The sequence below is a fragment of the Hyaena hyaena genome, unplaced genomic scaffold, assembly GCF_003009895.1.
Source record: "Hyaena hyaena isolate Hyena2069 unplaced genomic scaffold, ASM300989v1 scaffold_7, whole genome shotgun sequence".
Lineage (NCBI taxonomy): Eukaryota > Metazoa > Chordata > Mammalia > Carnivora > Hyaenidae > Hyaena > Hyaena hyaena.
This window is the reverse complement of record NW_024080639.1, coordinates 4,455,797-4,468,947: the sequence shown is the minus strand read 5'-3', so window position 1 is coordinate 4,468,947 and position 13,151 is coordinate 4,455,797. Positions and strand designations below refer to the sequence as shown.

At 44.4% G+C, this 13,151-nt stretch overlaps 1 protein-coding gene across 3 annotated transcripts in view; it reads left to right on the top strand.

Moving 5' to 3' along the window:
• CYLD (CYLD lysine 63 deubiquitinase) overlaps positions 1-10,787 on the top strand; it is a 67,697-nt gene extending 56,910 nt beyond the window's left edge. For all 3 annotated transcript variants that reach the window (XM_039242296.1, XM_039242288.1, XM_039242279.1), the window contains 5 exons: positions 2,912-3,044; positions 4,086-4,194; positions 5,446-5,564; positions 5,841-6,057; positions 7,310-10,787. In XM_039242296.1, the coding sequence (XP_039098227.1) occupies positions 2,912-3,044; positions 4,086-4,194; positions 5,446-5,564; positions 5,841-6,057; positions 7,310-7,494 (763 nt within the window). In that variant the 3' untranslated portion in view covers positions 7,495-10,787. The remainder of the gene's footprint in view (positions 1-2,911; positions 3,045-4,085; positions 4,195-5,445; positions 5,565-5,840; positions 6,058-7,309) is intronic.
• Positions 10,788-13,151: the final 2,364 nt, after the last annotated feature.

Genomic DNA, 13,151 nt, shown 5'->3' with positions numbered 1-13,151 from the left:
GAAGGGGTCATTGTTCCTCTTCCCCTTCAGCAGCCTCTTCATGTGGAGAATCGCTGGTTTAAAGATCATAAAAAGATATAAAAAGAGACTTTAAATGTTAGCCCTTCTTTTCCAAGTGTCATTCTTCACCTGCACATGCCTTTCTGAGGGGGAGTCAGCTGATGTAACAGATAGGAGGAGGCGTACCGTAAAATCTGAAATAGCGGGACAGTCTGAGAGGCTGCACAGTAGTGTTAGAGGATTGAAGAGGCAAAGGACTTAGCTACCTCGGAGGATAAATGAGGATTTGATAACAAGCATTATTAAATAAACAAAAATAGAACTCCCAGAAATGGCGTTTTAAAAATGTATATCTCTGTATATATATTTTATGGGTGGGGGGCTGTTTACATCATGGAATGCAATATATACAGCTGAAGAAAGAATCACTTATTTGGAAATGGATCTGAAGAAAGTACCTGGAATATAGCCCAAAGGGGAAAAAAGTTGGAAAATAAGAGAAGGTAAAAGACATGGAAGACAGATTCTTAGTGCAGTTCTAGAAGGAGACAGTAGAGATAATGGGGAAGAAGCAATATTTTGATAGATAATAACTGAAGGTTTTCCAGAATTTTTGGCAGACTTAAGTTCTAAGAAGAAAGATGCACAAAATTCCTGAGCTGGAAGAACCAGTACTGAATTGTCCAACCCAGAGACTTATCACAGGATGTACTATAGTTAAGACCACGCCAAATTTAGGATAAAGGAGTAGTATGCAAGAAACAAGGAAGAGTCAAGATCGTAAATGTGGGTAAACTAAGCCTTCATAGTCAAAAAACAATAATAATGATAGTAGGGGTAATGATGACTAATTCTGTGTGGGGTGTTAAAGAGAAGGTAAAACTAAAATCATAGCCATTAGTGAGAGGATAGTGCACCGAGGTGAAGCATTCCAAGAAAAGCAATGGAATAAAATCGGCAACAATGGGTGCCTGGGTGGCTCAGTCAGTTAGGTGTCCAACTTTGGCTCAGGTCATGATCTCACGGTTTGTGGGTTTAAGCCCCGCGTTGGACTCTGTGCTGACTGCCAGAACCTGGAGCCTGTTTCAGATTCTGTGTCTCCCTCTCTCTCTGACTCTCCCCTTCTCATGCTCTCTCTCAGAAATAAAAGGTTAAAAAAATTTTTTAATCGGCAACAAGAAGCAAAGATACGGGACAATTTTCAGGTTGTGTTACTGGAGTACTTCTCATTAGAGAACATGGTCTGGGTATTCTTATTACACGGTTATATTCTATTCCACAGTGCTAGATAACCCGGAATCTGTAAAGAATTTTAGTGGCCACCCATTAAGGTCTGTGTTATGAAGGTAGACAGTTCCACAACTGTTTTTCATCTTCTCTGTAAACGGCTGTTTTATTCTAATGTTAATGCAACATTTGTATCCTTCCGCTTCTAGATTTTCTTAGTGGAAAACAGCAACCTGTATTGTGCAGTTTCGTACAATAGCCCCAGCTTTGTTGTGATTCTTGTATGTGTGTGTCTTAATGACCAGCTAATTACTCTAGGATTTTTAGCCTTCTAAAACCATAGTAATGAGACTAAGTGCTTGTTTCTTTTCCCCCTTTCCCAGCTCCCACCCAGGCTCCTAATCCTTCTGCCTCAATATCACAAAGCTGTTGGTCTTATATCTTCATTTCTGGTTCTCTTCTCTCAGTGTGGATTCCCATCAACCATGACTGTCCTTCCTCGTCACCATTATTATTTCTAATTCTTACAACTACTGACCTCTGCTGCTTTATGCTTTCTTAGTTTCCTGTCTTATTTTTTCTTCCTGTTTGTTAAATTTCTTTATGCTTTCGCTTTCACAGAAAAATCCCGGTCTCTTATAGTCATCAACAACCAATGAAAATAATGATAGCAGCATAACCTTCAGGTTTTTTGGTTATCATTTGTTTTTACTTGTTATGGGTTCTCATGAATCTCCCGTTTTTGTTAACGAGTAAGTTTTGTTGATAAGCTGCTTTGGAAAGTTGAGGGTTCTGAAGGTTTGTCTCTGAATAGCTGTTCTGTTATGAAAGCTATGTTAATAATTTTCCATAAAAACTTGAAATCTAGCTCTAAATAGGCTGATTCTATACCCAGAAATTCTGCTGAAAAGATAAATCATACACATAAAGATAATCCTTTAGGCAGACTTAGTTTTAAAGAGTAACATCATTCTCTAGTAAAATATGTAAAAGCAAAATGTTTAATATAATGGTGACACGGATTGGCATATGGAAGGGGCTTACTTGCCTTTTGTTGAATAAATGAGTGACCATCTAAGGAGACAGTGCTGTCATGGAAGGAATAATAAGCGGCTGGTGGGGCCTCTGGTTTCCACATGTAGCTCTGCTTTATGTTGCTGGGAAGCAATGATTATTCTTCCCTAGATCTCCAGACCTTCATTTTAGCAATGAAAAGTTAGGTCTGGAAGGACACTAAGGGTCTGCCCCATTCAGATATATAAGAGTTTGTTTTCCCGTATCAAGCATTAAATGCATTTTAATTTTTAAACACTCAACATCTTAACGGAATGTTGATTAAAATTTTTTTTTTTTAGATTTGGATGGTTACATCGAACCAAATTAGCTTCTGGTTATTATTGTTCACGCAGTGCTTCTTGACTGCAGATGGTAGTCCGTTATTTTTCTAATCACTGAGGGAACTTTTGAATATGACAGCTGACATAGGAACTCACTTTTAAGGTTTTCTGCAAAGTACATTTAATTCATGAATATAAATGACTGTCCTTCACCTGTTGTTCTGACTACCTAGGGTTGCACCCTCCACTTCATATGACCTCTGTCCTCAGTATATTGTTGGGGCAGCTTCACGTTCTCATTGAAGCATTTTGTAAATAAATGTTCTTTTTTTTCTGTGTGTTTTTAGATCAGCAGGTCAAAAAGTCCAAGATTGTTACTTCTATCAAATTTTTATGGAGAAAAATGAGAAAGTTGGAGTTCCTACAATTCAGCAATTGTTAGAATGGTCTTTTATCAACAGTAACCTGAAGTTTGCAGAGGTTAGTGGTTATTGTATTTTATGTGAGAGTCCTTAGCATTTTTAAGACTACTGCTAGCTTCGGTAGCTGTTCATCTCGCCCCACTGAGAACACACAGACTGTTAACGAAACAAAAAAAAAAAAAGTTCAGAGTTTCAGTTTTGTCCTTATAGAAAATGTCGTAGAATTAAGATCAAACTTTTGGATTTTTGGTGCCCAAAATAATATAAAACTAACTGGTAACTTGAAAACTCTTAAGTAGTATTTAAAGCAAAGGGAAGACTTACGATTTTTTAAAAATTGTCATTCATTTTACCCAGCTTAATATTTTACATAAGCACATTAGCCAAGTATATCCAAAAAGAAAGTTTACTTTTCCTTCAACAAGAGACAAATTCACTTATATTTGTCTGTTAATGAACAAGTGAGTGATAGAAATTCTTTTTCTTCTGCTGTTTACGGAGTATCCTCATAATCTTAGTAGTACATGCTTGTTCATTTTTATTGCATTTATTTCTGAAAGAATGTTCTGGTAAAGCTCTGAACAGTTACAGTTATTTGTTGAAACATAAAGCATGGTGTCCTTCGGGGACAACGGCTTCTTTATTATACTTGTCAAAACAAGCTTTCTAAAACATTGATTTTAAATATAAACAAACCCACAGTGGAACGTTAAATTGTCATCTTATTGTTAGAGACCTAGGGCTGCTGAACTGCCTGACCTCTGGTGTCTGTGGAATGGATCCTGAAAACATGTGGCCCATTGGTGCTCAGCCCCCATGCTCCGCTCACAGGCCTAGATCTCACTCGTGGGCCCGGATTCCCCTCACAGGCTCCGATCCGGCTCACAGGCCCCGATCCCCCTGGCGGACCCCCATGCCCCTCACAGGCTCCGATCTGGCTCGCAGTCCTCGATCCCCCTCGCAGGCCCCCATCCCGCTGGCAGGCCATCGATGTTACAGTGGCACTGCTGCCCCGGGTGCCCGCCATGGCTGCTTCAGTTTCATAGGGAACATTTTTTCCAGCACTTTGATTCTAAAAATACATGTATCTTGTTTTTAGGCACCATCGTGTCTCATTATTCAGATGCCTCGATTTGGAAAAGACTTTAAACTGTTTAAAAAAATTTTTCCTTCTCTAGAATTAAATATAACGGATTTACTTGAAGACAGTAAGTATAAGATTTTTTTGCTTTCTTTGTTTTTCAAAAATTTTTGAATGTTTACTTATTTTTGAGAGAGAGACAAAGAGACAGAGTGTGAGTGGGGAGAGGAGCAGGGTCGGGGGAGTCCAAGAATCCGTAGCAGGTTCCAGGCTCTGCCAGCACAGAGCCTGACGCGGGGCTGGAACTCACAGACCGCAGGATCATGGCCTGGGCCAAAGTCAGACGCTTAACCGACTGAGCCACCCAGGCGCCCCACTTTGGTTGTTTTTCAGAAAATAGGCCAGTCTCATTAATTATGAGTCAGAGTCTTGCAGGATACAGCTCTTCTGAAAGGCAGTTCAGTATCTCAAGAGCCTGGAAATATTAAGCTAGTACTTTCAGTCTTAGATAATCTGAGAAAATAGTGAGAGATGGAAGTAAGTATTCTCTATGCAAATGTATTTATTGTCACACGATTAAGAAGTTAGAAACAATCTGTATAAGAGGAGAGCAGTTAAATGAAATGAATTTCTGTGCCTCTGTACAATGAAACGACTGCCATTATAATTCATGTTTATGAAGACCAAAGTGTAAGAAGGTGGTCGTGATGTAAAGCTAAGTGAAAAAGAAAGTATGTTGATACTCTCTATAAGAGGAGACACACACACATGCATGCGCTTGCACACACACACGCACGGTTATGTAGATATGCAGATATAAATCCGTCATTGGAGAAAATTCACATTAGTGTAGACAGTGGTGATGTCTTACTAACTGAACTTGTTGATGTGTGTAGTTTTCTTTATACTTTGCTGTGTCTTTGAATTTTCATCAGCAGACATTTTTTTAATCATGTGAAAACACCCTAGCATATACAATTTTTAATTTTGAATTTATTTTGAGAAAGTGTGATCAGGGGAGGAGCAGAGAGAGAATCCCAAGCAGGCTCCACACTGTCAGCACAGAGCCCGACATGGGGCTTGATCCCATGAAGCAGGAGATCAGGACCTGATCTGATATTAAGAGTTGGACACTTAACTGACTGAGCCACCTGGGCGCCCCTGCTCTGCTTTTAAAAAATTGTCACTTGATCAGAGAAAATGCCTTTAAAGATATGCTCTGTCTCGGGAAATACAGCATAATGTTGACAGGGACAGGGAGGGACAGACCCATTTGAATGCAAGTCCTTAATAAAGCATAAACTTTTCCTTTTAATCTTTTTACTGGAAGAGCACATGTTTAGAGCCCCTAACCCCTCTCTCGCCCCTACCGCTTTAGCCCCCAGACAGTGCCGGATCTGCGGGGGGCTGGCCATGTACGAGTGTAGAGAGTGTTATGACGATCCCGACATCTCAGCTGGAAACATCAAGCAGTTTTGTAAAACCTGCAACACCCAAGTAAGTATGACTTCACGGATTGGACCTTCTCTTCCTAATCGGAGATTATCTGCAGTCAGAGACATTTCAGGTTTTGAAAAGTTCTCAGAATCATTTTTAACTTGAATTCATAATCTGGTGGGATTGCATAAGCATCATCTGTTTACTTGGGGGACCTTTTAAAAAGTCCTTGGCTGGCGGTAGTAGGGACGGGGTTCAGTTGGAGTACGCGGAGCCCGATCGCCACAAACACAGAGTCCGGCTCTCGAGCAGCCTTCTCTTCATGTTCCGTTTCAGGTCCACCTGCATCCCAAGAGACTGAACCACAAATATAACCCGGTGTCACTTCCCAAAGACTTGCCCGACTGGGACTGGAGGCACGGCTGCATCCCCTGCCAGAAGATGGAATTGTTTGCCGTCCTCTGCATAGAAACAAGCCACTATGTCGCCTTCGTGAAGTACGGGAAGGACGACTCTGCCTGGCTCTTCTTTGACAGCATGGCCGACCGCGATGGTATCTCCCGTCCCCCTCTTCTGCCTGTGGTGGCCCCGTTTTCTCTTGTGCTGGGACAGTTCACAGTGGGGGGTCTGTGCCGAGGGACAGAAGAGCGTGCGTGACCAGCCTTTCAGAAGTGCCTCGGTGACGCAGCCTGGCGGTCTTGAAATGCACAGGCAGCCCAGTTCCTAAATTAAGGAATAATATGGTTGTGATATTTTGACATGCATGTGATCTTTGTAAAAAGAATCCTATAATTCTTATTTTAGGGCTGAGAGGTTTTACTTTCGGCTTTGTCTTCTTTTGCTTTCGGGCTCCTCTCATTTTCCGTTCGAGCCCCGGTCGCTGCTTCTCAGGTGCCTGTGCCAGCTGTCTGGGAGGCGCGCTGTCCCCGCAGGAGGGTTTCTCCTGGTTCTCTGCCATTAGGGCTGCAGCTAAGGTGCCTCAGGTCACATAGTTTGTGTTTAATGCCGCCTTTTCCGATCTCAGTGCTTATGTTTTTTATACTCTACTACGTTGTCTCCTAAATGACAAAGCAAAGACTAGAAGTAAATCTCTTCTTTGGAAAAATCAGCCTATTCTACAGGTCCTGTGTTTCTTCCCCAAATGGGGAGCGTGCTGCCCCTTCTAGGCTGTCCTCTAGGACGCTTGGGCATTACTGAACAGATGCTAACGAGCGCACGTACAGTACCAGGGGCCCTGTAACTGACGGGCACCCCGATGGGACCCGTTGGGAAAAGCCTTTGGGAGGCTAGGCCGGGGGCACTTTCACCCTAGCACTCTCATTCACTCCACTGACGTGTGAAGCCAAAGGTTTACAATTTAGGGAAGTGCAATAGTATTCATTTCTCTAGATCTGCTCTGAAGCGGATGGGCGCATGGTGAAATGCGTCGGGCGCTTCTGCCGGGAAGGGACACGGGGTGCAGGAGGGGAGGGGAGTGTTGCGTGTTTGCGGACATGTGCACTGCTCCCTAACGGAGCACAGAGAAGCCTGCGCGGCGGGGGTAGAGCTTTGCTCAGGATTTGCCTCCTTTTACCAGTTTTAGTCTGCTGGCCCTTGAATCCTCTCCTAATCCAAGAAATGAGAAAACAGCGGAGGGTTAAAAAGTGGCTTTAACTTTTGGAAGTCAGAAGTGAAACCACACCTTTGGATCTTGAAAGTCAGCCTTCACCAAATTTAGAATATTGTAAAATTGCATTGGGAGCGCAGAGCAGCAGAGGGGTGTAGAACTTTACTGCCCGAAGTAGAACTCTTCCTCTTCTCCGTAGGTGGTCAGAACGGCTTCAACATTCCTCAGGTTACCCCATGCCCGGAAGTGGGAGAGTACTTGAAGATGTCTCCGGAAGACCTGCACTCCTTGGACTCCAGAAGAATCCAAGGCTGCGCGCGGAGGCTTCTCTGTGACGCATACATGTGCATGTACCAGAGTCCAACGATGAGTTTGTACAAATGAGTGGGGGTCACCTGGGCAGGGGCGGAAACCGAATGCAAGATTTTCCTGTTGCATTTTACCTGAGCTGGCGGTTTTGTTCCGCGTCCGTTGCCGGCAATGGACGTGTTTGTGGTGACGATCCTTCAGCAAAGGATTCCTGTGTTTAAAAAAACAAATTGCTTTTGTGTTCCTGAAGTATTTAATAAGAAGCATTTTGCACTCTAGAAGGTATGTTTGTGTTGGTTTTTTAAGAAGTCTCAATGAAGTTGTTAATACCTGAAGCTTTAAGTTAAGTGCATTGATCATATGATATTTTTGGAAGCATAAAATTTTAATTGTGACAGTTTCAAACCTCTTTTAGTCCATTGAGAATGTAAATAAATGTGTCTTCTTCTTTATGGACCAAGGATATGAAATCATTTTTCCTTTTAGCTAACAGTTGCCTTGAGGAAGAACTATTTTGGTTTTATTAAGAGTCTCCTTTCGATCCAGTTACTAAAATCGTACTTGAGTTTGATTTGTTAATTCTTTCCTAGATAGTTCCTGCATGTCAGTGATCTGCCGAGTTTCCGTGTTTCTGCAGTAGTGGTCAGAAAAGTGCTTCAGTTCCATTAACGGTGTTGTTTTCTATTTGTTCTGGTTTGGAGATATCTAAGTGATCTCGTCACAAAACGTCTGTTTTTGGTGTAATTTTCCTGGGGGATTAGAATATACAGCTACCGAAGCTCTTCATTCGTAGTTGTAACTGTCAGCTAAGGGGCTTTCGGGGTTTTGTTTTGTTTTGTTTTGTTTTTCTGGGTTTTTTTGGTCTTGTTAAGGCTCTCTATTTTATGGAACAGGGTACAATGCATCTTATCAAAGGATTGGGGTGATAAATATAGCTCTACACAAATATATGGTCCATCAGAAAATAAATTTGAATCTAGACTACTCATTAAAACCTCCCTGAAGAGAAGTATTGGCTGCCTCGACCTCTCCTGTTCTAAGACCGTCCAGAACTTTGGTGAGACCGGCCAGTCTGCTCACTAAACACGGTTTGATTCGCAGGAGATGATGGCAGTTACGATGTTTGATGGAAACGTTAGCAGCAGCCTCATCCTCCTTCCGATTATGGAGAAGATGGGTGTTTTCCCAGCCGATGTCCCCAGCGTGTGTCTAGACCCCAGTGGAGTGTAACCGTGTTGCCGTGGAAGGTGCCGTGCTCTGTGTTTTCCCTGAGTGGTGTTTTGTGGCACCATGTCCTTCTGGAAAGACTCCCTGACTGTGCAGAGAGACTGAGAAGCTGTCGTGTGTATGTAACACAGGACTTTATAAAACATTCAGTGTCAAAGAGTAGTGGAAAGCGTCTTTATAAACCCTGCAATTACTGTTTTGTTTTTTTTTAAAGTCTCGTTTACCTTTGGTTCTATCATTCCGTTTTGCTAGTATTCATTTGCCTTATAAATTGTAGTAAGGCACAACAGCGCTCTCGTCCCGTAAGTTTTTTAATTTTTGAAATGAGAAAGTACCTACATTCTGCATGCAGTTTTACTAAATGCTTGGGCGGGGTGGGGAGTCGGGCACTGGATCAGGGGTTTGGGGGTGAGGAGCCCAGGCTGCAGGGCTGGCTCTGCTCCTGCCCCATCCCCCCACCCCAGGGTACTAAGGGAGGGGCTGGGGTGCACGTTTTGTAGGCTCTGATCTTCTGTAAATCCAGTCACCCCTGAGTAAATAGGTGCCGAGTGAATAAATGGCTGAATGAGCTTATCAATGTGATTTTTTTAAAGGGTTATCTGAAGGAATGACCAGGAATCTCTATCTAGTAAGACTGGATCTAGGTAAGACTGGATCTAACAGTTTAAAGAAGAGAAAGTTCCTTTTCTGTAAAAATTAAAAGGCAAGGTCAAGAAGGTGTGTCCCGCCCAGCCTCTTGTGGCAGAGGACTTGAAGAAGACCCACCTGGGGTTCCCCGTCTCCTCCGTACCCCATCCTGAATGGAGGCTCTTTCCAGGGGGCAGGGCCACATCCATAAATTATTTCTAAGGACATTTCCTTCAAGTAGAACTTTAAGTCTTTTTAGTGTTACCCGGGGGGAGGGAGGGGGGAGAGCCGTAGTGCTCCCTGCGGAGGGCTGGGCCCTGCCCCTGGTCCTAGACGGCTCCGCTGGGTGCCCCTCCTTGTCCCTGCCCCAGGATGGCCCGTGTGGTAGGTGGGCACCAGCAGGGCGTGGCTGTGTGGCACCTGCAGCTTGTGCACCTGCTGTTTATTTACACTTTAGCCCTAAATTTCCTTTAATATTTTTCCTGTTGGCTTTTTAAATGCTTTGGTGATCCCTTTTTCCATATCATATCTAAAATCAAGATGGCAATATAGTAGAATTATTTATAACATGGTTTATGATTCATCGCTACAAATAGAAAATATAACAAGTCCTGTGCCCTGACCTCCAACTAAATTCACACTTGTGTGTGTGTGTGTGTGTGTGTGTGTGTAAGTATATATATGAGGGGCAGTGGGGAGAGAGGGAGAGAGAGGAACCGTGGAGTGATGTAGAGGCAAATGTATTTAGTCCCTCGCAATCAGCTTTATAAAGGAGTTACAGTGTGACTCCATCCTGAAAGAATGTTTTAGAAGACTGAGAAAACATACTGAAAACCAAGAGAAACAGTAACAAAACTCAGTGACATAGAGTTGTAACCATTGCTGAGAATTACCTCCTTAGAATAGTGTAGGATCTATAACCAAATGTTATAGGTAATGGCTATAGGTATGGCTATAGGCATGGTAATGTTATAGGTAAATGGCTTCTTTCTGTCCCTTGGATTCATTTATTTTTTCACCTAACACATATTTCAGGAACAAGGGGAAGACATAGTAATTAATCTCATGCAATTTGTGTTGTCATTCAAAGTCCTGTGGTTTGAACTTGGTGTCTTCATTTTAAGTTCAGGCTTTACTCCCCTCCTCGGGGGGATCTGGACACCCAGCTGGATAATCCTGCACCTGCTCTGGTGACGGTAGACAGAGATAGGAGCGACGGGACATTTATTACCTAGGACTGTGTCCGAAGGAATAGGAGGCGTGGTCCCTGCCTTCAAACAGCCTCACACCTGCTTCTGACGACAGAATACCTACAAATGGTTGCTTAAGGGGTGACAGGGCTCGCAGAAAGCTCTGGGACACAGTAACAGAAAAAGTGACGGGCCGGGACACCAGAGGCCGGGTTCCACCCCTTTCTCTGGCACTGGCCCTGCTAGCCCGAGATGACTTCTTGACTTCTTTGGACCTTAGCATCCTCTGTATCACAAGGGGGTTGGAACATTGAATTTCATGGGGGAAAAAATACAGATTTCTAGGTCCGGCGCATGCCCGCTGGGTCTGATTCTTTATGGGTGGAGCCTGGGAAAGTTGTTAGTAAAAGACTCAGCGGGTGAGCCTGCTTGCTAGCCCAATTTGAAAACTACTGAGCTAAAAGATCTCAAAAAATGTTTTTCTGTGATTGTGTGGTTGTATAATGTTAACGCATTAACACAAATGTGGGTAGTTGATGTTTATCGCATTGTGTATCTGCGTTTACCTATGAATTTATGTAAGAAATGCATTTTAGTATACATATACCTCAACCCACTGTTTCCTAGAGGTTTTAGCAGTCTTTGGGGGCACACACAGATCTTAAGAGGGTATCTGATGTTGTCTACCTGAACATTTGTCTTCCATTTTATTTCTTTAGGGGAAACCGAGGCTTGCTCTGGGTACCAAAGAAATGGAAAAACAAAACTGTCGTGTGACATTAAAGAAAAGCATTATTTCTCACTCTCTGCTACTTTACGATGAAAAGTTTAACATTTATACGAGAAGACGTTTCTCTGGGGTCCTAGGGCCTCTTATCATGAGGCAGAACGTCCTTGTTAAAGAATTAGGTGGGGTCTAATGGCTTACAATGAAATAGAAGCCCTCCTTGTCTCGCAGTTAGTGATGTTAACAAGACACCCGCGACCCCCTTCAGCGAGGGGGAGGAGGGGCGCGTGGAGGAGGACAGCGTGTGAACACGGGAGCCAGCGGTCGCGGGGGGGGGGGGCAGACGCTCAAGCCCTCCCCGCGGACCCGGGGCTCGGGGAAGACAGAGCTGCTGTGCGTCACCGCTCAGGGAGACCAGGGCTGTAGAGGGCGAGGCTGCCTGCAGGGAGGGAGTGGACACTGCCCCGGTCTATTATCCTTCCAGAAGTTTCACCGAGGGGAAAGAGGAAAAGGGGCCCTTCGTCTTATTCCGCATCCTGGGCGAGCTGCAGGGCGTCTCTTGAGTCAGAAGGCAGCAGCCAGGCAGCACGGGGGCGGGGGCCGCGGGGACAGGAGCTTCCTCCCCCGGCCCCACCCCGATCGCGGTCCCGGCTGGCCGTGGCAGGTCACTCCACGGCCCGCGTGGCTTCCTGGCCTTCGATCTGGGCCATTTTTGTTGGACCGCATGTGTTTTCATCTCTAAAGCTGTCCCGTAGGTGAGGGAGGGGCCGCTACGGAGCAGGGCTGTCCTCCCAAGCACCCAGGCCTCTGATCTCTCTTGCACTTTTAAATACCGTCCACTTTTGCGTTGTGCTTTCTCTGGAGGGATGAGGTTGGAGACTTTGCCGTCCCTGGTTTCGTTTTGTAAAATGGCCTGTAGGACCATCGAGTTTTAACTCCAGAGTCTTAATGTCCTGTCACAAATGTTCTGTCTTTGTTTCTTTCTTTTTTGAATCCCGTTTGGAACTTCCCAGGGAAGTTGAGGTTATTCATAAATGGGTATAAAGGAGCACATTTTGTACTGCATTTCGCATATCTGGTGTCTTGTTCAACCATTTTATTTTAGTTTTGGCCTGAAGAATATCCTGTATTTATGAAGGCATTTCTTTAAAAAATAACACCACGTAAAAATATCCCTTTACTATCAGATTGCTCTGATTTAGCCTTAATTTTGTTAAACTTTCTAGAGACGAATGAAGTGCTGCTGTGGAAAGAAATGTACTATATACTATTTCTGTATCATTAAAACTAAATTTTTATGGTTCCTTTTCCTTGATTTCTTTGGGGAAGGGCCTCGGGTTATGGGACGGCTGGGGTTGAGCACAGCTTCTTAACGTGGTGGCAGGTGCCAGAGAGCAAGGTTCCTTCCCGGGAAGGGGTCTGCTGGGAGGGCACACCTTTGTCCGGCCTCTGGCGTCAGTACAGCTGATGGAGAAAACCTGCCAGACTTTTCCGGCTCTGGGCGATGTGCCCACAGTCTCTGGGTTACCTCGTGGCATCATGGTGCCTGGTAGTTTCTCGGAGCTACTGGGCATTTCCAAGCTCTGGTCCCGATCAAAGCTCAGTTCTGCCAATCTCTAAGCCACTCCAATTAGAGGTTGCCCTCCTGGGCTTCCTCACCTCCAAACAAGGGACCAGGCCGTTGACTAGAAGAATCGTGGGTCCCTGTCCCCCACAGCGGCAAGGAGGCGGTTAGATGCTTTATTTTCTGTGTAATCCGGAGAAGGGATTACATGACACCGCATGCGTGGGCACTTGTATCTACCCTTAGGTACTGATAAAACAAGTCTTCCTGGGGTTTCTGTTCTTCTGCCCACTGGTAGGTGGGGGCCGCCGAGTGAAAACGAGTCCCTGTCCGAGGAGAGCGGACCGGCTGGCAGGAAAACCACCAGCCCAGTCTAAGCCTCCTTCCGGAGGCCTGG